General features: G+C 59.3%; 2 protein-coding genes across 3 annotated transcripts; one reads left to right on the top strand and one right to left on the bottom strand.

Annotated features, from left to right (window-relative positions):
* Positions 1 to 227: 227 nt before the first annotated feature.
* LOC101106288 (histone H1.10) lies at positions 228 to 1,650 on the top strand. The gene has a single exon (XM_004018554.5). It carries the CDS (start codon positions 582 to 584, stop codon positions 1,224 to 1,226), a length of 645 nt encoding a protein of 214 aa, XP_004018603.2. The 5' UTR covers positions 228 to 581; the 3' UTR covers positions 1,227 to 1,650.
* A 6,779-nt stretch (positions 1,651 to 8,429) lies between these two features.
* Positions 8,430 to 22,544, bottom strand: HMCES (5-hydroxymethylcytosine binding, ES cell specific). 2 transcript variants are annotated; one of them, XM_060402692.1, is made up of 7 exons: positions 22,439 to 22,544; positions 21,553 to 21,758; positions 16,245 to 16,388; positions 15,401 to 15,526; positions 13,545 to 13,726; positions 10,725 to 10,917; positions 8,430 to 9,566 (listed from the first exon to the last, which is right to left on the bottom strand). In XM_060402692.1, the coding sequence occupies exons 2-7, from the start codon at positions 21,733 to 21,735 to the stop codon at positions 9,330 to 9,332; spliced, it is 1,065 nt and encodes a 354-aa protein (XP_060258675.1). In that variant the 5' UTR covers positions 21,736 to 21,758; positions 22,439 to 22,544; the 3' UTR covers positions 8,430 to 9,329. The 2 variants fall into 2 exon arrangements, with proteins under 2 accessions (XP_060258675.1, XP_027813656.2); XM_027957855.3 differs by lacking the exon at positions 22,439 to 22,544 and adding an exon at positions 21,985 to 22,038.
* Positions 22,545 to 22,668: the final 124 nt, after the last annotated feature.

Genomic DNA, 22,668 nt, shown 5'->3' with positions numbered 1-22,668 from the left:
CCCTCCGTGGGCGCGGGCCGCCTCTCCATCGCGCCGCGGGCTCGGGCCCTGTCCAGGGTGCACAGCGGCGCGCACAGTGGTGCCGGGGAGGCCGGGTCTGGGAAGCCAGCGGCCGGGGAAGGGGCTCCAAGAAGCACAAGTTGGCGCCGGCCCCGGACCAGGCTGTTGTTGTTCTCAACGTGGTCCGCCGCGGAGCCATAAAAGGGGAGCGCGGCGCCCTCCCCGCCAGAGCGCAGCGCGCACGCCCAGCGAGTTCCGGTGTAGGCAGCGGTGGCGGCAGCTCGCTAGGCCGACTCCCCGGCTCCCAGGCGGTCTTTGCTCCGGCCACCTCGCGCCGGACTTCTGCGTTCCGATCGCTCCTGCGCCGGCCCCGCTTCCGGTCCCGATTCGGGACCCCCGCTCCGGCCGGCCCGGCCCCCACCCCAGCCCTGCCGCCCGGCCCCAGGCCCGGCCGCGGCCGCTCCCGCCTGGAGCCGCCGCGCGCCCCCAGTCCCCCGGCGCCCCCGCGGCCCCTCGCCTTTCTCTTCCCGGCGCGGCCTCCGGGTTTCCGCGCCCCGCCCGCCACCAACCCGCTCGCCACTATGTCTGTGGAGCTCGAAGAGGCCCTCCCGCTGACGACTGCCGAGGGGGCGGCCAAGAAGGCGGCGAAGGCCGGAGGCTCGGCCGCATTGTCCCCGTCCAAGAAGAGGAAGAATAGCAAAAAGAAGAATCAGCCGGGCAAGTACAGCCAGCTGGTGGTGGAGACCATCCGCCGGCTAGGCGAGCGCAACGGCTCATCGCTGGCCAAGATCTACGCGGAGGCCAAGAAGGTGGCGTGGTTCGACCAGCAAAACGGGCGCACCTACCTCAAGTACTCCATCAAGGCGCTGGTGCAGAACGACACCCTGCTGCAGGTGAAGGGCACCGGCGCCAACGGCTCGTTCAAGCTCAACCGCAAGAAGCTGGAGGGTGGCGGCGGCGAGCGGCGCGGTGCCCCGGCGCCCGCCTCGGCCCCGGCGCCCGCTGCGCACAAGGCCAAGAAGGCGGCCCCGGGCGCGGCCGCCCCGCGACGCGCGGACAAGAAGCCGGCTAAGGGCCCACAGCCCGAGAAGCGCTCGCACAAGAAGGGCGCCGCTTCCAAGAAGGACAAAGGCAGCAAAGCCAAGAAGGCGGCGGTCGCGGGGGGCAAGAAGGTGAAGAAGGCGGCCAAACCCAGCGTCCCCAAAGTGCCCAAGGGCCGCAAGTGAGCGCGGGGCCCCGGCGCGCACTTTTCCACCCCCCAGTGCACGTAGGTTTTGCGCGGAGCCCGAACCGCCGTGCGCGCTTCGACATCAGTGGGCCCGGGCCCCGCCGGCCTGCCCATCCCCCAACGTGGGAGCGTTTTTTTTTTTGTTTCGTTTTTGGTTATTGTTTGCTTTAGATTTTTGAAACGGCCCTGGCGACGCCCTTATTGGCTCTCGCCCTTGGCCCGGGCTGTCGCCTTGGTTACCGGCTCTGGGGCGCCAATGGCCGGGCTGCGCCTGCCCGCCCCGTCCCTGCGCACGAGGACGCCACGGCGGCGCAGCCCTTCCCGCCTCTGGGCGCGCGCCGGGTAATGGCGCGGGAGCGCGCGTGGCTTTCCTCTCTCCGGTCTCCATTTTTGGGGCAAAATAAATTGTTTAAACCTTTCAACCGCTCTTGTCGTCTTCGGGTGGAGTAAGGCTGGGCGCGGCCGCCGCGGGGCTTGAACTTGGGCTGGATGGGTAACGGAGGGTACCTTCCGCGCCGAGTCCGTTAAGAGATGCAGGCGGGGAGCTGGGCGGTTCGTCCCAGAAGGTGGCATGGGTTTACCTGGGTAGAATGGCAGTTTTGCCCCGGGGCTGGGGGAGCAGGGGCTTGGCGAGGGTCTGCTCTCAGTCGCTGCAGGGTGGGTCTTCACAGAGCTTAGTGAACTCGAGTTCAGTGAGGCTCCGTTGATGTGATGGGACAGCGGACCCAGGCTCACCCACCGTGATGCAAGTAGTGGTCTGAGCAAGGCTGACCCTCTTGGAGCTTGTCAATCTGCAGCCTACGTGGGATCCAGAGTTAAGGGTAAATTGGCAGGAATGAGACGGCCCGGGCAGGTCCCTACCCCTTTGTGTTGAGCATATGAAATAGTTGTTCGTCTAGTTGGGCAGTAAACAGGCCTATTTTAATATGTTTCTATGAAGAGACAACCCTGCAAAAGGAGAGAACTCTGGAGCGATGGGGAAGCCAGCGAAGATTCCAGAATAATGCATATCTATGTACAGACCAGGCTGAGCAAGCCTGGGGCTAGATGAGCGCGGAGAATCCCGGCAGAGCAAGTTTCCTGAGTGCTGCCTGGCAGCCACTGCCCTCAGGAACAGGGAGGAGTAACAGCGCAGACCCTCCGCGCGGCGGGCAAGCGGCCACCCAGACCCGATTGACCTCTCCCGGCCCTGCTGGGGGTCCGCACTGCCTCCTGCTGCAGGGAACTGCGGGGCCAGCTGCCAGGGTTATTGCTCAGCCTTGTCCTGGGCCAAGACAGCTCAGGTGCCGGCCCTGCCCACGCTTTTGCTGGGGGTGGGAGGGAACCACGTCATCCTCTCTGAAGTGACCAGGCCGCCAGGCGGAGGAGGAATGCTGGACTTGGCGGTGGCTGTCTGGATTCTTGGGAAAAACACCCACCCTGCCAGCCCAGGTTTTGGCTACAGCTTCATCTACTCTGCAGCTCTGATTGGGGGGCAGTGTGCCCAGTACCCTCCTGCAGGGCCACTGTGCCAGAGTGGGCCAGTCCCAAACTGTCTGCAGAGCTAGCCAATAGGCTGCCAGCAGCTAGCAGCCCTGAGGGATCTTGGCCTCCCCAGGGTCCAAGGGATGGTGCTCCTGACCCACTAAACGTGAGCCCTCAGATTCCACCCTCTCCCTGAACCAGATGCCACCTGGGCTCACCCCAGCTGTCCAAGTCAGCCTCGGGCTGGGGCCTGGCTCTCTGGCCCTCTCCCAGGTGGCCCGGGGAGGGGTGGGGGCAGACCGGCAGTGAAGTCTGCCTCTTCTGGCCAAGCTCTTCACACCAAGCAGCTGCCCCGTGCAGAGCTCCCCCGACCCAAGCTCCTCCCCTTGCTAACTCCACCCTTTGATGACCTCCCTCCAGCTCCACACCCCCAAGCGGCCCTGCAGGCCGGCGTTCTGCACGGTCTTTCCAGACTTCCCTCCTGAATTGGCTCTGCACTGCTCAACACCCAGTTCTCCCAGCAGCCTCCAGCTCTGATGCCGCCTCCACCTCTCCTGGCACCCCCTTCCCTCTGCTCTTTGAAGGCTGGGCCCCTGGCTTGTTGCCTTTTCCACGCTAAGGCCTGTTTCTCCAGGAGCACTGGCGCGCCTCTTCTGATGCTAAAAAGCAGTTTCATTTTCTCCCAGGGACAGTCATGCCCCATGTTGTCCAGCCACAATGCTCTGGGGTCTGGCTCTTCCAGTCCCAAGGGTGGTCACGTGGCCAGAGAGCTGGCTGATGCCTCTTGAACCTGTTGCCTGGCCATGATCAGTGAAATGAGTTCTTGACCTCAACGAGTCAATTTGGAAGTAGTGAGAAAGAGGTGCTCTTCCGCCCAGGACCACTAAGGGTAGGGACATTGGGCCAGAGCTGCTGGTGGCCACCCTTGTCAACACACGGAGAAGGCCCACCTGAAAAAGAGGCCAAGGCAGAGAAAGCTGGAGCCAGTACACAGAGAAGCAGATCCCTAAGGATGTGAATGCGAGGTCCAGGGCCAGCCGTGCCCGAAGCTGCTTAGACCCGGCTGTTCCAGGAGTCGACGCTTGCTTTTCACATAAGCTAGTCTGACTCGCGTGTTTGTTACCTGCAGTCTGGTCTCCCTCCTTCAACTCATTCCATCCTCCCACGCCCACATCCTGGGCCTTGTCATCCATTCCAACTGCTCTTCCTTAACCCCCCGCCCAGGACCTCCCTGGGTGTCCAACGGAGGAGACGCAGGCTCTCACTGGTCCAGGAAGATCCCGTGCGCCATGCAGGAGGTGAGCTCGCGGGCCACAGCTGCTGAGCCTGCACTGTGTAGCCCGAGCCCTGCGCTACGGAGCGGCTCCTGCAACTAGAGGAAGCCTGCGCGGCCGCAGTAAACCCGTGAAGATGGACACGCGCTCTCCTAGGGGCCTTCACTCCACCCACAGGCCCCTCCTCAACTCTGCCCAAGTTGCCTTCAGCCGAGCGTGGCTGGGTCCCACACCCTGAAGTTGAAGAAACACTCTTTGTGTGCCGGGCACCCCAGGAAGACTGCAGAGACCTCAGCCTCAAGAGAGCCCTAGAGGGAGGTGTTCCAACACCCACCTCACTGGTGCGGGAGGTCTGTTTTCTGCTCCTGCACAGAGTGGGGGCGGATCTACTTACTGTGTCTCTTGGACTTGGCTTCAAGCGGCCTCAATTCCAGGCAAACACTGAAGGCACGTGACACCGTGGGGCCCTGGAGGAGGGCTTCCTGGATGAGGTGAGCGTACTACAGCAAGGAGGCAAGTGACCACGAGCACGGCCACAGCCCAGGCCTACATCTGCCAGGCAGAGGGGCTGGGTGGGGGTGGGGGCCCACAGTGGCAGGGCAGGGCTCTGGACCTGGCTCCACCATGGTCTGATGTCTGGGGCAAGACTGCTCTCTCCAGGCCTCGGTGTCCTCATCTATAAACAGAGCCGAAAGAGGTTCCTTTTGCTCCCTCATCTGCTGAGCAGGGCTGTCTGACCCTCTGGCCAGGGTCTCGCGTTTTCCACCACCTCTGGGTGTACGGCCCTCTCTGCCGCGAGGCTGCCTGCGTCCTCTGTCTGGGCTGGGACCTGCCTCTCTGGGAACCTCCTCAGACCTCAGGTCTGCCTCTGTGTTCCAGATCCTGCTTCTCCCTGGGCCCTGGATGGCTCGACAGACGCTGCAAAGGCCCCTTTTAAGGCCAAACTTCCCGAGCAACCCGTAGAATGGGCTCTTGACCCAGTCAATTCCAGCTCAAGCTGTCCTCCGCCAGGACAGGACCTGATGCTGAGCACAGGACTGAAACCCAAGTCCATGTTGCATCTGACCCTAGTCTGCAGAGCTGAGACTCTTCGTCCAGAGGTGAACATGTCCATACCTGGCCCGGGAATCAGGAACCCTGAGAATCCAGGGAAAGCAGACCACCAGCTGCGGCGCCACTTCCCACCGAGGAGGTAAGCGGGCAGCCCAGCAACCACAGCGGCGGCTTCCACCCGAGTCCGGCAAGAATCTGCCCGTGGCTGCCCCGCAGGGAAACATACAAGTGAGGGCGGCCCCGTGCGGCCCAGCCACATCCACCATGCAGAGATTGCCATTCCCCACCATAAGGTGGGTGCATGCCAGCCGGAACTAGAGTCTCAAACAGAGGTGCACAGACCCCAGAGCCCTTCTGATGGTGTCCAGGCAACAGGGGGACAGAAGGGAGCCAGAGCTTTCTCAGACACGGCAGAAGCACCTGCAAGTTTCTGAGCTGCCCTCTGGAGGAAGGGAGGGGAGTGGGTTATCCAGGGAGGCTGGCAGGAGGGTCCCCCAGCTGCCTGTGGTCCAACAAGGTGCTCGGTCATCCGAGGCACCTCCTGAGAAGTTTTTATGTGGCGATCACACATTTTGTGTGTGTGTGTGTGTGAACCCTCTCACTTTCAAAATGTGGGCTTGAAACTGGAACTTTGTGCATTCATGGCAGGAATGTAACGTGGTGCAGCTGTTGGAAAACAGTATGGAGGGTCCTCAAAAGATCCAGCATAGACTTGAGCCATCAATTTTACTTCTGGGGACACAACTGAAAGAATTGAAAGCAGGGACTTGGAGACCCGCGCAGCCATGCTCAGGGGGGCACTCGCCACCGCAGCCACCCAGCAGGAGCACCCAGGGCCCATCGGTGGCTGACGGATGAACACACCGTGCACTGTTACTCAGCCTTAAAAGGAGGTTCTGACACTGCGCCATGGATTAACCTGAAAAACACTGCGCTCAGTGACACAAGCCCGTCAAAAAGGGACAAGCACTGCACGATCCCGCGTATGCGAGGGCCGACAGGAGCCAAGTTCCCAAAGACAGGAAGGGGGAGGGTGGGTGGCAGAGGCTGGGACAGGGACGGGGTCAGAATCTCCGGTTTGCAAGATGGAAAGTCTTCTGGGAACGGATGCTGGTGATGGCTGCACAGCAGTGCGAGCCTCTTTCATCCCACTGGACTGTGCACCGAAAAACGAGTGCGACGGCACCCTTACATCGTGTGGCTATCACCAAAAATCCTGTAACAAAATCCGTAGCAAAATAAACTCCTAAGCCAAACAAAACCACGTGTGACGTGCTGTGGCCTGCAGTCGCCACCTGTGTGATCCCTCATTTTGATCTTTGCGGGTTGTTCTGGCTGTTTCACGAGACAAGCAGCTTTGGATGGCGGTCTCCTGATGGAACAGGAGGCAGAGCAAAGCCCCGCGGTGGTGACGCGCTCAGCCTGCCGCTGCTGAGGGCCTGCACCCTGGGTGACCACCTCCCCGCAGAGCCCTGCGCTGTGCACCTCCGGGTACGTGCTTCCCTGTTCTCGCCCAACTCCTCTTGCCTCTCCCAAGTGTGCTCTTTCTCCTGGCCACCTCCATCGGGGGCTAAGAGCAGGGCAGTGAGGCCCTGTCCCAGCACCCCCTCCGGCGCCTCCACTGGGAGGGTTGCCCCTGGAGTCTGCAGCACGTCTCCCTGGAGCCCGGGACCCTTCTCCACATGAGCAGCGCCGTGACAGCGGCAGGTGTTGGCTCTCCAACAACCAGCACCTGTTGCTGTGGGCTCCTGGGAGTTCAACTGTGAGCACCCACTGTCCTGATTCAGAGATGGACAAACCACACCTCAGGGCAGCTTTGTATGTACTGGGGGCCTCCCACGCAGCCCAAGCCAGAGCTCCTTCCCCGAGGACTGGGGCTCTACCCTCCCCCTGGCTGAGGTCAGCCATCGGCCCCTCTGGTTCCCATCACTAACCTACCCTCTGGGCTTTCCCAGTAGAGAGCAGGGTGCTGTCCTCATCCTGCAAGCTGAGACCCAGGCCAGGAGCCCCTCCATCTGCCCCTGGGGGCAGAGTCTCTCCCCTGCCTGGGTCTGTTCCGCTTGGGTGCGCAGAGCTTTTCAGGTACAAAGCTTTCCAGGAAGCTGTGAAGCCAGGTGGACTGCACACAAGAGTCGGGGAGCCATATGTCCACTGCAACAGAAATCTGGAGTCTAGGGGACCCTCTGCTTCCTCTGAGGCCTGGCACCAAGCCTTGTGCCCGCAGGGAGGGTGGGCTGAGGAGAGCCTGCTGGCTGGGAGCCCAGTGAGGGGTCAGAGAGCCTCAGGCAGGAGCTGGTTGCCCTTCTCCTGAGACTTATTGGCAGAGAGAGGAGAAAACGGCAGTCCAGCGAAAATCTGGAGCGCGATCTGGCAATGCCTAGAAACGCTGAGGAGTCAGACAAGAGGAAACCTGCATAAGAAAATGCCTGCCTATGACGCCGTTTACGTAGACCTGAAAATCACAAAACCATGTTTTGATATGAGAATGCGCCTTTAAGCATCACATTTCTGTCGAGGTTATAAGAACCGGAATGAAAAACACGCACACTCGGGGAACATTACATGCTGTGTGGTAAAAGCCCCCATCAAACTGCCAACTCTGGAAAAAAAGAGTGCGGAAAACCAAGGAAATTGCCCTCTTGCTGCTCTGCTAAACGAAGGAAACGCGACAAGTCTTCACAGTCGACATTCCCGGACGTGCTCCACGCAGAAGAGCCCAGAGGAGACGGAAGCGGGAGGAGAGCGCCCGCCCCTCCGCCGGCTCCAGGACACCCTCCGCGGCCCCGGAAGAGGAACCGGGGAGCCCGGGCCGCGCGGGCCCCGCCCCCGGCCCCGCCATTGGCAGGAGCAGCGCCGGGCCCCGCTCTGATTGGCGGCGTTGCGATCCCTGATTTGCATAGACCCGGATCGGGCTGGCGGGCCGGGGCTCGGTCGCGGAGGCGCCGGTCTGCAGCAGCCCCCGGGACACCTGCGCGGCGGGGCGGACGTCCTGGGGGCTCGCCCTGGAGCCGACGGGTCCCTCCGCCTCGGCGCGCCCCACCCCGCGTCGGCGCCCCCCCATCCAGACGCGGCGCCCGGGTGAGCCTGCAGAGCGGCGCGCAACCTGCCTTCGCGGATCCGAGCATCCGGGCGAGGGGCGGCCGGCCACAGCCACACAGACGGACATCTGCCTGCAGAGCAAACGGGGGGGCGCCGGCCAGGCTGGGCGGGTGGCCGCCTCCGACGCGTGTCCCGGTCTGTGCGCTCCTGGCCCCGGGCGCTGCGCACCTGAGCCGGGGCTGGGCTCGCGCCCGACCTGCGCGCCCGCCCCCGCAGCCCCTCCTGCCCGGCAGGCGCTCCTTCTGGTTGCTTTAAGCCAGTGGATTCAGACAACTTCCAGGTATTAAGAGTGAAAAAAGACTCAATAAAGAGCCCCTTGCCAAGTCTTTATTGTTCACCAAAAAGCAGTTTTGCCAACAAAACCCCCAGCTGCCCCCCCACTGGTGACAAAATCATTCCCCAGGGCCGTGGCCAGGAGGAAACAGATCAGAGTTCCTCCCACCGGCTGCATTTTCTAGACAGGTTATCAAATACAGTTTATTCAGAAAACAAGACAATGTTTTAAGAACCTAACTCCCAAACACTGAAAGAGCCCATAGGCTGAGCAGAATACAGCCTCTGCTGAGAACCGCCAGTAGGGACAGGCTCCGAAGGAGGGCCCACCCGGCCACCTGGAGAGGGCGGTGGGCCAGGGCTCCCTCCCCTCCCTCGGAACTGATGGGGGTGGCCCGCGCCTCTTCCCAGGCTGCCTGCCCACCCCGCCGGGCAGTCCTGGTCGCAGCCAGCATGCACTGCCTGGGGAGGCCGAGACCCTGAACCAACATCGGGCTATGATGGCGCCACTCCGCCACCTACCAGCCCCCACAAGTGCCACCGGAGATCCCAGCAGGATTGAGCACAGCACTCCCCCAACACACACACACATACACCACACCACACCATACCACACACACATACAACCCATGAGCCCAGCAGGATTGAGCACAGCACCTCTGGGCTTGGAACTCCCCCAACACACACACCACACACCACACACACACACACACCCTGTGATCCCAGCAGGATTGAGCACAGCACCTCTGGGCTTGGAACTCCCCCCCCTACACACACACACACACGACCTGTGATCACACACTATTCACAGCACACCTCGGCCTGGGAACTCCCCCACCACACACACACACACACCACACACACACCCACACACACGACCTGTGATCACGCGGTATGCAGCGCTGTGCCCCTCGGCCGCGGTCTCCGGAAGGCCTGAGCTACTGCGTGTGAGGCCGCTTGGCCACAGGCTCTTCCTCCTGACCCCGCTTCAGCCATCGCTCCAGGAGGCTGGCGCTGCCTCTCTTGGGGGTTACTGGGCTCTTCTGCAGGAACTGGCTGGACCACTGGGGCGCATCTGACTCTGCCTTTTGGGGTGTTTTGGGCTCTTCCTTTTTGGGTGACTTCGTGGCCAGCCACTGCAGCATCTTCTGGCTGCTGGCACTCCCCTTGAGCTCCTAGGAGAAAGCAGCAGCAGCTCAGACCCCCAGCTCGAGCTCCCGGGAAAGTGGGGAAGAGGCGCTGCGTGAGGGACCGACCTGGGCACGAGGAGGGGAGCAGGGTGGGTTCCCAGGGCAGGAAGGGAGAGGGGGCAGCTCGTGGTGGGCGAGACCGGCCACAGAAGATAGCGGGCAGGCTCTCCAAACCCGGGCAGAGGAGGAAGCAAGCGCAGGAGAAAGAGCGTCACTCGGCCTGAGCAGGCCGTGCAGGGAGCAAGCTGGAGGGCGAGCAGCCCTCAGACAGAGGCTGGGCGAGAGGGGCTGCTGCCTCCTGCGCCCAAGCCCAGCACAGGATGCCAGCTCTCCAGAGCGCGAATTCTGCAGAGAAGACCGTGGCGAACATGGGGACGGGTCTGGTGCAAAACGAGTATCTACAGTTGCATTTTTTGAGAGACAGGCAACAAAAAGCGCTACCAGGGATACAAGGCTTTGAGAGAACCGAGAGAAAAAGGCTGATGCTGACTGTGTGAAAACGTAAGCGGCTTTGAGGGAGATGGGGCGGGGGCCGTGGTTCCGGCTGTCCCGTCCTCTGGCCCCCGAGGAGCAGCTGCCGCCCCCATGCCTCACCCCAGGTGTCGGCAGGGCCAACTGCTGCTCTGGGGCTTATCACCCAGGCCTCTTGTCTATCTACCTTCCTTTCAAAATACAGCCCCGCGATCCCCGCCAACCCTAAAAGCTGTGCTCGTCACAGGAATGCTCTCCAGTCTCCTGAAGGAGAACGAGGACTGAATCCCCTCCATGCTGCAGCTGGGAAAGCAGAGAAACCAGACAGAAGCACATCTCCCATCCGGTCGGCAAGAGACAGTTCTGGTCAGGGCCCCTCTGTCCTTTTCACAGTCACCCTCCAGAGGAGTGCTCAAAGGGGGCTTATCAGACCCACCCGAGCAGCCTCGTGAAGTCACAGAAGGCCCGGCCCAGCCTGAACACTGACAGGCACGCGCCGGGCCAACCCGCAGCCCGCTCTGAGGGTCACACCCTGGGCCGCCCTGCTGTGCATGGGGGGACGAACTGTGGGTGCTTTGGATTCAGTGTCTGGCGGTAAAGGTCCCAGCGTGCACGGAGAGGCCCCTCAAAGCAGGCGGAGCTCGGCAGGGACAGTGGGCGTCCGGGCCCTACCTTTCCGGCCAGCAGGTGGAGCGGGAACAGACACTCTGGAGTGTTGTTCCAGGAGCTGTTCACCACGGACGACACCGGGTGGAAGGCGATGTTCTCCGTGGGGCCAATCAACTTCAGAGCTTCCTGAGCTGAGACCTCACCAAAGTCCAGCCACTTAGAGACCGCTTCCTCACCATCCAGTATGGCAGGCATCCTGGGGGGTGAGCGCAAGACAGGGGTCAGGGGCACCGGGGGGGGGGGTCTGGTCAGCTGAGGCACAGGCTGCCCCCCTCTCCACGCCTGCACCCTGCACGCTGTCCCGTGCCCCCGGGAACAACAGGGCATGGAGCTCAGCACAGGAGAGCCAGCTCAGAGTGTGGTGGCGAAGACCGTGCCCGGTGCTGCAAGTGGGTGCCCTCCCGCGCAAACGCTGCAGACTGGCGACCTTTACGGCGCCCCGGCCTAGACTCCAAGGGGAAACAAAGCCTGGAAAACCTGTGTGTCATGAAGACCCCAGCCTTCCCACCCACGTCAGGCTTATGTAAGGAAGAGCTATTTATAACTGTGACCAAAAGGCAACCGAAATGCAACTGTGACTGAAATGGCTCAGAAAAGTGAAGAGGCCGCCCCAGACGACTCCCGGTACCCACAAGATGTTAGGAAAAGAGCTCTTGGTTAGCTTCCAATTTTATGCTCTAGGCCAGTGCAAAGCGTGTACACACTCCATTGGGGGATGGTGCGGCTGACTGTAGGAGAGAAATGCGTGACTATCCCTTTTAATAATTATTGTTACTTCAACAAATTAAACACATACTTGCTTTACTATTTTATTTTTTGGCTGCGCCACACAGCTTGTAGGATCTCAGTTTCTCAGGGATCAAATTTAGGCCCTCAGCAGTGGCGGCATGGAGTCCTAACCGCCGGCCTGCCAGGGAATCTTCCCAGGATATACTTTTAAGCAGTATTTTTAACCCTCTGCCATCTAGATTTACAACGGATGGCACCTCTGCACTGAATCACGACTTCATCGGCAGTACTTGGCAGCAGTTTACTTTTCTTAACTGTATAAGACAGTGGAACAGAATCTTAGATTTGATGAAATAGGACTTTATTTTAAGGTGAATTAGCAAAACCAGAACTATTATATCCCAGGAAAGCATCATTTCAGACAGAATGCTTCGGACAAAGGGGTTAAAATAGATAACCCAATAAGTGCCGTACTGGATTCTTCTCAGCAAAACATCATAAAATTACCCCTGAGGGCACTGAGACCTGGCAAAAATCCTGAAATCATCGCACAAGTATGTCAGTTCTGCTAATGCTTGTTTTTAAAATGAAAACTTATTCCAGTGGGATTGGCTGTTAGACAGCAATTTAAACATAATGCAAATTTTGCATTTGCTTATACACAGTTTCATCTGTGAGGAAACCCAATGTGAACACAGAACGCGTCCCCCTGCTGAGCTGAACCTTGTAAGGGCACGGACCCGCGCCTCAGACGCTGCCGGCCGCCTCGGCTCTGCGCACGGTCTCCTCCAAAGTGGCGGTCTGCTCTCACTTTGCCCTTGTAAACGCTTCTGTTCAGAACCTGCTCGTTTAACACCTCAAACATGTCTTAAGCTTCCTGGCTCAGACATTCCAAGCAGTGCACGAAAATGGAAAACGTGAAAGTCTTGGGGAGAAGGGTGAAATAATAATAAACCATCTTGAAAGCCAGACTTCCCAGGTGGCTCAGTGGTAAAGAATCCACCTGGCAGTGCAGGAAACGTAGGTTTGATCCCCGGGCTGGGAAGATCCCCTGGAGAAGGAAACGGCAGCCCACTCGGTACTCTTGCCTGGGAAATCCCGTGGACAGAGGAGCCTGGCGGGTTACAGTCCACGGAGTCGCAAAGAGCCGGACACGGCAGACTAAACAGCGCTCCCGAAAGCAGGGAGACAGCACGTGGTGTCTCCCGGGCAACAGGCACACAGGACCCACAGCAGCGAGGCGGCTGGAGAAGGGAATACCCACGGCCAGGACAGGTGCCAGCAGCGTGGAGAGGCGCACCGACCAGGCTCGAAGGGACAGACGCGGCGGGAAGGTTTCTCAGTATGCCGACAAAGCCAAACAGTGAAAAAAAGGGGGCCTTTCCCACAAAGAGAATGCGCTGTCTGTACACAAAGAGCGTGGGGGGGCGGGGGGGCGCCTCTCAGGCCTCCGGCGGCGGTCTGCGCGGCTCCAGGCGGGTCGCTGAAGCTAACTGGGGGAGGCGGCCCATCGCCTCAGAACGTTTGGTTCTGATTAAATATGTATCCACTGTGAAGGCCAGCCTCGGAGGAACAACAGTTCAAAGGCAGAAGTAAACACCCCAGGATTTAAGACCGGAAAAGACAAGCACTCCGCATCACCTCCCTCCCACCACGTCACAGTAAGTCACGAACTGCGGCTCCCCCAGCACAAGCTGACCTCAGGCCCTTCTGCGGCGTGCTGCCAGACTTCCCGTAGCTTCCTGGTGCTTCTCAGCCACGGAATGCACGCATCTGTAGTGCGGGCTCTGTTAGATCCCTGTCATCTTTTTAACTGGGTCACTGACGAAATGTTTAAGTGCTGTCCCCTTATCCCACTTTTCTGTAGGCTCTCTGGGTTTCACTGCACTCTTGCACAGCGTGGCAGCTTCCAGGGACGGGTGTCGTGTTAGCCTCACGCAGACTGTGCCTGCATCTTGTGAATCGGGCTCAGTTTCCGACTCTCTAAATCTGCGCATGCAGAAACTCTGAATTCCGAAAGCTGCTTGTTTAAACCCAAAGACGACAACCCCTGCCCTGAGTCCCTCTGAACGCAGGCGCGGGCGTGTGGCTTGCCTGTTATGGATGTCGCTCATGACTCTGCAGGAGTCCACCGTGATGATGCTGTAGGAATAGAGGCAGTCTCCTCCCGCCGGGGGCTCCCAGCAGTCAAAGATCCCGGCCATCGTCAGCGGCCTCCAGTTGTCCCAGATTTTGTCCCAGTCCTCGGGGCTGGACACAGCGCCCACCTGCTCGGACTGGAAGCAAACCCATGGCAGATCAGGCAGTCCTTGGCCGCCCTCCCCTGCAGGCGACACCACGGCCATCATCTCAGCACGGAGGCCCTGGACCCGCTGTCAGAGGACAGAGGCTTGGTGGCAGAGCCTCCCCGAGGCAGATTTATGGCCCCGGAATGCTTTCCGCATACGGTCTAACACCTCCCGTGGCACTCAGGCCTTCAGGGATCTGGAGCCTCACTCCAGCTTTCACGCCCAAGGGGAACTTGCGACCTGCCCAGCTGTCTGTAAACAAAGCCTTCGGGTCAGGGAAGTAACTTTCCTCTCCCTGCCCGAAAGGTCTCTTCTGCCAGAGCTCAACGTGCTAACTCCCACCTGCCTTCAAGATTCAGTTCCCAGCTTCCAAAGGCTGGAGAGTCGCCTCCAGCCTCCCCCTTGACAAGAACAGATAGAGACTCTCCATAACCGTAACTTTCCTTAAACTCATCAGAGAACGCAGGCCATAGGGCAGCCACTTAGCCTCAACTGTAAAGCAAAGACAGGGTCATCCAAAGGGAGAGGAGACCCTACTGTGGGCTTCCCAGTGGTGACAGGAGGCACACGAGGCCTCCTTTATGCAGCAGCTAAGCGTTCAGATAAAACGATCATCCAGCTGCTCTCTGCAGAGCGCGGGCTTGCCCGAGAGGGCTGCAGGCATCTGCACCAGCCTCCGCGGGTGCTCACGAGACAGACAGGGCCGGGGACAGAGGAAGACTCCCTGCCCGGCGTGTCCAGGTGCTCGGGGACAGCAAGAAGCCTCACCCCGCCCTTCTCCTCCAAGGAGCACCAAGCTTAAGGAGCCAGGGGAGAAGGGATAAAGCTTGTCAAGGGAAGCCCCGCTAAGGCTGCAAAAGGGCGACAGGAACAGCTCTCTGCTCCCCTGGGGAGCAGCAGGCTCACGAGCTTTCTCGAGAGCTGGGGCCACAGTTCCGCTTAAGACGAGGCTGAACTGGGACAGCAGACAGCGCTCTGCAGCCTCTGTGGACGAGCAGGCCCCGGGTGACGGGCAGCAGCGGGTGCCTGGGGAGAGCGTCCTGAGGGCTTCAAAGCGCGGGGAGCAGGGCTCTTGAGGAAAACCCTCCGGAAAACCAACCCTCACCCTGAACACAGGGCAACACCAGACAAACAGCTGAAGCGTCTGGTGTGCGACGAAACCCAAGTCCAGCCCAGCTCCCGGCAAGACCAACGGGGCCTAAGGGCAGACACACGTGTCCACGTCCAGCGACAAATATGAGCCGTCTCAGTCTCTCTCCTACCTCCTGTGTCTGGCAACCAGTGAAAAAACAAATCTAAGATATACACAACAGCCAGATGGCCAAGGAACTAAGATACACCGAGATCAACAGGACCAGACTCGGGAGTGAATAAGAAGCAAGAGCGAACTTGAAAACAAACCAGTAAGAATGGCCCCGACTGAGACGCAGGGAAAAGAATGAAGTTTATGAAACACCTGGGAGCTTGGGACAGCGTCACACCGGCCACACGCGTGTAACGAGACTCCCAGAAAGAAGAGATGATGGGACAGAAGGGAAATCTGAATAGACAACTTATGGCTGAGAATTTAAAAAAAAACAGGAAAGACACCCAACCGAATGTCCGAAAAGCCCGCGAGCCAGATGGAGGACGCGCCGCCGCCACCGCTGCCGCCGCCGCTACCTGCTGGGCCCCGATCTGCGGGAAGTAGATGAAGTAGGGCTGCCGATGGTTCGAGGCCTGCCGACGCTGCCACTCGTAGAAGCCGTCCGCCAAGACGACGCAGCGTCTCCCCTTGACCAGAGGCACCTGGGGGAAAGCACAGGCGACCTCAGGGCGGCAGCTCCTCCGCACGTCGTGTTTCACAGGTGTGAAGGCACACGTACACAGGTGCTGGAAAGATTAAATAACGTGCCCAAGAGGACACAGGCGCTGTGGAGCCAGTCTCCAAAGCTGGCCGCCCCCACAGCGAGCCCCACCCAGCAGGATTCACAAGCGATGAGGTCCCCTCCCTCAGTGACCTCAGGCTGGCTCGGTATAAACCAAGGAACACAGCAGAGGTGATGCTTGGGACTTAGGCAGGGCCATAAAGCCCAGCGGCTGTGCCCACTCGCTGGAGGGTGGGCAGGATGCCGCGTGAGATGCCTGACTGCCCACCCTCACGAGGCACGTGGGCAGGCCTCCCACTGTCCCCACATCCCGGCTGAGGGCGGGACACGTGGGTTAGAAGCCACCTGGACCACCAGCTGTCCTGCGACCCAAGCGCTACACAAGGACCTCTGGTTGGGTACCACGTGTCCAGCTGGGCCCGGCAGCCCACAGCTGAGTGGGAGGAAAAGCCCCGCTCTGTCCACCGGGGCACAGAGAGCAGCACTCAGCGCGGAGCGGGACACAGCCTGGAGCTGTTTGGCAGGCGTCCAAGGCGCCGCAGCTCTGCGCGCGCCCGCCGGCACGCGCCCGCCGGCACGCGCGCCTTCTCCCGCCGGCACGCGCGCCTTCTCCCGCCGGCACGCGCGCCTTCCCCCACCTTGAAGGAGCGCTTCTCCATGATGGTGTCGCTGCGGCAGTTGCTGGTGTTGATCTGCAGCTTGGCAGGGTCCTCTTCCCTGAACCAGAAGGGGACCAAGCCCCAACGCATGGGCGCAATGATCCGCTCGGACGGGTCCGCGTCCTGCCACGAGAAAGGGCGCGGTGCAGCGAGGAGACGGTGCAGCGAGGAGACGGGAGGGGCCCGCGGACGCCCCGGAGGGCTGGCGGCACGCCGCGTGGAGGAGGGCACGGCCAGCCCCTCCGGCGCTCTCGCCTGGAGAGCCCCGGGGACAGAGGGGCCTGGCGGGCCACAGCCCAAGGGGTCGCGAGAGTCGGACACGCCTGAGCGGCCTACCCACCACCGCCGCCAGTGCCGAAACGCAGAGGCGGCGCCTGTGGACAGGGAGAGCTCCTGCCAGCAGTTCTGAAGACTTGTTTCTCACGATGTGCGTGGCTGGCGCTCTCAGGCAGCCGTGCTTATCAGGACGGTGACATTCTGCCCGCGGGGTGGGGGGTACAAAGAGGTTCAGCTCCTGTAAGCTGGGAGTCAGTGCCGGCCACAGGAGAGACAGGCTCTGAGGCCCTGCACCTCACGTGGCCCAGCTCTGACAAGGCACACACGACAGGCATCTCACGGAAGGTCCGTGCGAAGACGGGGACACACCGAAGACGTGCCCCATGCCTTGTGAGGCCACACAGACACTGAGCGACACGGGGCGAGGCGATGCCACGGGCTACGGCCCTGTACGTGGTGCCACAGGCGTGCTGGGAAAGTTCAGCGGACAGTGATCTGTGAGAGGGGGCCAAGCGGTCAGCTCCTTGGGAGGGGCAGAAGGGGGATCGGGTGAGGGGGTTCTCGGATTGGACCCCAAAAGAGGAACAGGACTGGGACAGAGAAGAGATGGGAGGAGGGACCAGAGGGGAAATCAGAGGCCGCGCCAAGACTGGGCAGGAAGCGGTTTCGCGCAGCAAGCATATAGCAAGCCTAGGATGCTATTTTTAGGAGGCCCGTTCACAGGGCTGGCCCTCAAAGCAGCATGTGAGAGCTTGGCTTTGGAGAGCGCCCCTCTTCCCCTAACTGACTGGGATGGCATCCTATGCCCGCTTCAGGCAGGAAACAGGTTCTTGCTGAGCACCGGCTTTCCTTCTGGGCGTCTGGGAGGATGCTGCGTGCTGGGCAGAGCGCCCACGTGACCAGCGCCAGCACACCTGGGGCCTGTGTCTGACGGGTCTCTCTGGGCAGAAACGCTGCACACGAGTTACCACCTCTTTCACTGCTGGAGAAGGAACTTGCTCGGTGTGTCCCCTCCCAGGGAGGGAGAGCAGACTGTAAAGAAGCCTGGGCGTGAATTTCTCCGGATCTCTACTTGCTTCTCTTCCCCTGCTGATCCTACTGTGTATCCCTTCACCGTAATAAACCGTAGCCACGTTACATGCTGCTTCTAACCAACCTCCAAATGCGAGGGTAGTCTTGGGGCCCCCGCCCTGAACGTACGGTTGCTAAACTTTTCTGGGTACCTGGCCCCCCGAGAATTTGACGAGACCGGCAGATTGAAACGCACTCACTATTCTCTCGGCACACACGCTGGGCTGGCACAGGCTGAGCAGCGCGTGCGTGCTGGGCTCTGCTGCAGTGCAACGGTGGGTCTGGGGAGAGAGGGGAGGGGCCTCTACACCAGATGCGCGCAGACTTCTCTCTGGAAGGCTGAATACTAAGTCTTGCCGACTTTGCAGACCCCACGGTCTCTGGCGCGTTAATAACCACTATGACAGGGGCAGCGCAGCCACAGGCAGCAGGTAAACAGGCGCTGCTGTCCCAGAAAACTTCATGCAGGGATATGACCAGAGGACCTTGGCTTTCTGCCTCCTGAGACCCTAGACTCCAGGGAAGAGACAAACCGTACCTGCAAGGCCTTGCCCTAATTCCTCACTGGTTAATGAAACAAAAAGGTGTTCTGAGTCACCAGAATGAATCCACAGAGAGATGCTTCCTGCGTCCAATGAGCATGTGGAGCTAAAACTGAGGAGATGGCGGCCTGGCAGAGGGGCAAGCAGGCTCTCCTGTGACGGGCCAGACAGTGGGCATCTGTGGCTTTCTGAGAAGAAAAGCTTTCTGCTCTTGCCTGGAGAACCCCAGGGACGGGGGAGCCTGGCAGGCTGCTGTCTATGGGGTTGCACAGAGTCGGACACGACTGAAGCGCCTTAGCAACAGCGGCAGCAGAGCCCATACAGTCTCTGCTGCCACTCAGCTCAACTCTGGCACCCCTGGCATGTCAGAGCAGCTGAGAGCCAGTGAGCGTGGCTGCCTTCTAATAAAGCTGTTTTATAAACTCAGCTCACAGGACTTGATCGGAAGACCATGGTTTGCCGAGCTCTGGAATAAAGGCAACAATAAGGTCTTCGTAAGAAGACCCTGGTTAGACGTGTGGCAGGGAGTAGGCACACACGTGGTAGCTTAATATTTTTCGAGGTTATGACTAAAAAGAATCTGCAAAATCTACATAAAGGTGACTGGTGAAGCCATGAGGATAAAATTTCTTACAGAGTAAATCAACCACGGGATGAACCTGCGGGAGGTGGTGGGGGGGAGGGGGTGGAGAAAAAGGGAAAAAGAGGAAAGTGCAGTCCAAGAAAGAGTATCCAGAAAGGATGGCAGGATGGAAAGAGCTGAGAGCAAGGGGCTCCAAGAGCACAGGAAACCATCAAATAGAATCTTAGGAGGCTTTCCCTTTTTGTTCCAAGCTAATGCATCACTGACTCCATGGACATGTGTTTGAGCAAACTCCAGGAGCTGGTGATGGACAGGGAGGCCTGGCGTGCTGCAGTCCATGGGGTCGCAGAGTCAGACACGACTGAGCGACTGAACTGAACTGAATGCCCCAACTGTGCTCTTCACAAGATCCTGTCTCATTTCTTTCAAAACCTTGCCTGTATTAATGAGCCAACCCCTCCCCCACACACCACAGAGGCCATGCTTGTCCCACATGCAGTCAGCTTTCGCAAAGTCACTGCGAACAGCAAGTCAGGGAAACCCAAGAGCTGCTCGGGGGAAATACAGAGTTAGGTGGCCAGGAGCCTGTAGTGATGTTTTCATTAACTGGTCCGTATACAACCGTGCCTTCTCTCTATTTCTGTGCACCATATTTACTATTATGTGTTAGACTTTATTTAACATATATTGTTGGTTCATTAATTTTGAATTCACGACCAACAGTCACAGTAACTCATGCCTGAGTGAAGCGTCTGACACCCGATGTTCTCTGTAAGGCATGTTACCTCCTTCTTGCTTTTAGGAATCCTCGCCTGCACTTTACCACTACGCCTGGAGACAATTTTAAACAGCGAGATTGCTGGCAAAAAGCACAGAAATGCAAAAAAACCCAGCAATAAATAGACCTCAAGAAAGACATTTGTTTATAGTATAAAAGCCAAACGAGAAGGTGGAGCTTTGATCTCAGCTGGGAATGTGTATTTGGGACGCAAATTTCACCACTCTATGAACACAAGGGACTCGAAAGCAACGTGAGTATTATTTTGGGGGGTTCCAAAGTAGGCCAGTGATGCTGCTAGACAGTCTACAATGCAGACAGGTCAGCTCCCACAACAAACATTTCACTCAGGGTGTCAGCAGTGCCGAGGCTGGGAAACCGTCCTCTTAGAAATTCCACGCATCGCCTTTTAACTTGAGTCGTTCACTCGACAACTGTAAACCAAACCCAGGTAAGGGGCTGCCCCACGGGGGGGGACATGATGAATAGAAAGTACTTCTAAGCCAAAATGCTGAGAATACTGCTCACTATTACTCATCTTCTCCTCTGCCCTCTCGGACCTGTGATCAGAACAGCCGGTGGCACTGGGGTTGGACAGGGAGAAGGGGAAGTAGGGAGCAAATCGGCGGTTTCAAATGCAAATGTTACAATCTGAACACCGCGCCGGTCTTTGATGATGTGGATTAACAAGCTGAAATGGTTCTATTTGGCTTTACGATTCCACAATTTTTCATTTTCACATGAATGAAAACTATTTATCAAAATCAGGAAATTCTAGCGATCTTTATAAAATTTATGCGAGAGGTGCCGTCAAAACACGGCATCACGAAATGCGCAGCACTCACAGGCGAGGAGGGCTGTGTGCGCTCCGGAGCCCCACCGTCCCATTCCTGGTTCCAGGAGGCATCACCGGAGCGGAAGCATGGACTGGGCCTTCGCACCAGCTGCCCCTCACCAACTGGGCAACCTGGGACCCCTCACAGCCTTTCTGCACTTCTGTCTTCACACCTGTTAAGCTTGCTTCCAGCTGACACTCACTCGATGATGAGGTGGTACAAAGAGAACCGTGGCTAAACACCGAGACGCCGCATACAGTCGGTCCTTGTCTCCAGACTATGCTTTCTTCTGAAATGTTTTTTTTTTTTCTTTCCCAGTCAAGGTTTCCCATAGTATTTATTTTGATTTTCTGCTCATTAAAAAGGTTTTTTAGTTTCAATAGGGAAGTATGCACCGACTAAAAATGGCTCGAGTAACTATTTCATGTAAATAATGGCTTCACTCAACCAAAAAAATCAGTTATCTCATATGTTGATTTCAAAATATGATCTTCCTAACGTAAAGATGAACCTGTTGACTACCCTATAAACACAACACTTCTGAAGAGCACGCAACAGGGACTTCCCTGGGGGTCCAGTGGCTAAGACTCTGTGCTTCCACTACCGGGGCGCAGGCTCAGTCCCTGGTCACTGAACACTTTCCCTACATGCTGCATGGTGGGGCCTAAAACGTGAAAAAGAAAAAAGTGAGCAACAGGGGTTCAAGCAACTTTGTGAAGTGTCTCATGCATTATGGACCAAATTGAAGAAGGAAACAAGCAGGATTTTAAAACATATCAAAGATATTCAAAATACCTAAGACAAGGAGAAACTATCACTCTCCGGAATGAAGCACTTTTACTACACTGCATATATACAGACACTCCCCCTCTCTCTCTCAGGAGATAAAGCAAGGAAGCAAAACATTATAAACTACTGACCACTCCAGGACTACAGATGTCGATTCTAGAAACACAAGAAAGCAATCGAACTCTGGAATACCAGACCAAACACCTCTGTTCCTGGCTTCAGTTAGAGATAAAACGAGCAGAAAGGGTAGAAGCTTCAGCGTTCAAGAAACATCAGAGGCGTTGGAGGCTAGTGTTGGCGCTGCCCTAAGCCTAGAGAGTCTGATAAGCTGGACTCCTAAGGGGCACAGCGATCCCCTTGCTCCTTTTTCTCTTTAAGATCCCTAAACGACCCAGATCAGGTCGGCGCTCACCTTCTCCAGGTGCAGCCGGGACAGCAGCACCGGGCTGCTGGACCGCGGGCTCTTGTTGTACGAGGGGCAGTACCGGTCGGGGTCCCTCCACTCCGGGAGCCGCTGGTGGCCCTGCCGGTCCCGGTAGGCGCAGGCCCGGGCCAGGACCTCCTTGGGCAGGTGGCAGGACGTCCGGCCGCACATCCTCGGCGCCCACACCGCGAGCCCTGCGCGCGGGGCCAGAAGGAGTCGGACTCGGGCCTCGCCCCACGCGGCCCGCCTCTCCCCAGCCCCAGCCCCGGCCCGCGCGCCCGGCTCCCGGGGACGCCGCCCGCCCCGCGGCCCGGCGCGGCCCGGCCCGCCGACAGAAGGGAGCCCGCCCCGCCTGGGCCGCCTCCCGCCCAGCCGCGCCGCCGCCCCCAGCCCCGCTCCGCCCGCTCCAGGACCGCTGACCCCGAGAGCCGAGCGCCGCCGCCGCCCGCGCCCGCCGCGACTCGCCCGCAGCTCGCCCGCCGCTCTCGCGCGCCCGCGCCTGGCCCCGCCCCCAGCGGCCGCCTGGCCCCGCCCCGTGACAGGCTCCGCCCCCCGCGCGCCGGCGCCTCCTCCCGGCCCGCGCTGCGCCCGCTCCCGCGCTGCGCCCGCTCCCGCGCTGCGCCCGCTCCCGCGCTGCGCCCGCTCCCGCGCTGCGCCCGCTCCCGCGCTGCGCCCGCTCCCGCGCTGCGCCCGCTCCCGCGCTGCGCCCGCTCCCGCGCTGCGCCCGCTCCCGCGCTGCGCCCAGGGACTGCCCGGGAACGTGGCTCTCCTGAAAGCGCCCGACAAGGAGACGGACAAGGAGACGGATAGTCTCGGGGTCCACGTCCTCCGTGTTGGCCGTGCCCCTGCGGGGTGAACTGCCTGCATGACTAACCTCGGGGAGGGGCCGGGAACGGCCCGAATCACGGGTCACTCACACTTCAGTGGGCACCGGAATACTTTGCAAGGCCTCCACCTTTACCCCCACCCCAAATACGAATCTTTAACGGTCGACGCCAAGGTTTTTAAAAATAGGCAAAACATATGTATTGGCAAAACCACCACACCTGGGTTTAAAAGCCCAGCTGCGGAAACCAGGGCCTTCCGCTCTGCGGGGCTGTTCCT

This window comes from Ovis aries, chromosome 19 (genome assembly GCF_016772045.2).
Source record: "Ovis aries strain OAR_USU_Benz2616 breed Rambouillet chromosome 19, ARS-UI_Ramb_v3.0, whole genome shotgun sequence".
NCBI lineage: Eukaryota > Metazoa > Chordata > Mammalia > Artiodactyla > Bovidae > Ovis > Ovis aries.
Note: the sequence above shows the minus strand (reverse complement) of the source record. Positions and strands in the feature narration are given on the sequence as shown.

What these genes read in the sequence shown, in the direction of transcription:
- LOC101106288 (XM_004018554.5), top strand. Translation starts at nt 582, where the DNA reads ATGTCTGTGGAGCTCGAAGAGGCCCTCCCGCTGACGACTGCCGAGGGG.
- HMCES (XM_060402692.1), bottom strand. Translation starts at nt 21,735, where the DNA reads ATGTGCGGCCGGACGTCCTGCCACCTGCCCAAGGAGGTCCTGGCCCGG. An exon ending in CGCAGATCGGGGCCCAGCAG is followed by an intron (nt 13,727 to 15,400) that starts GTAGCGGCGGCG and finishes GTTTGCTTCCAG; the next exon opens with TCCGAGCAGGTGGGCGCTGT. An exon ending in ATGAGCGACATCCATAACAG is followed by an intron (nt 10,918 to 13,544) that starts GCAAGCCACACG and finishes CTCACCCCCCAG; the next exon opens with GATGCCTGCCATACTGGATG.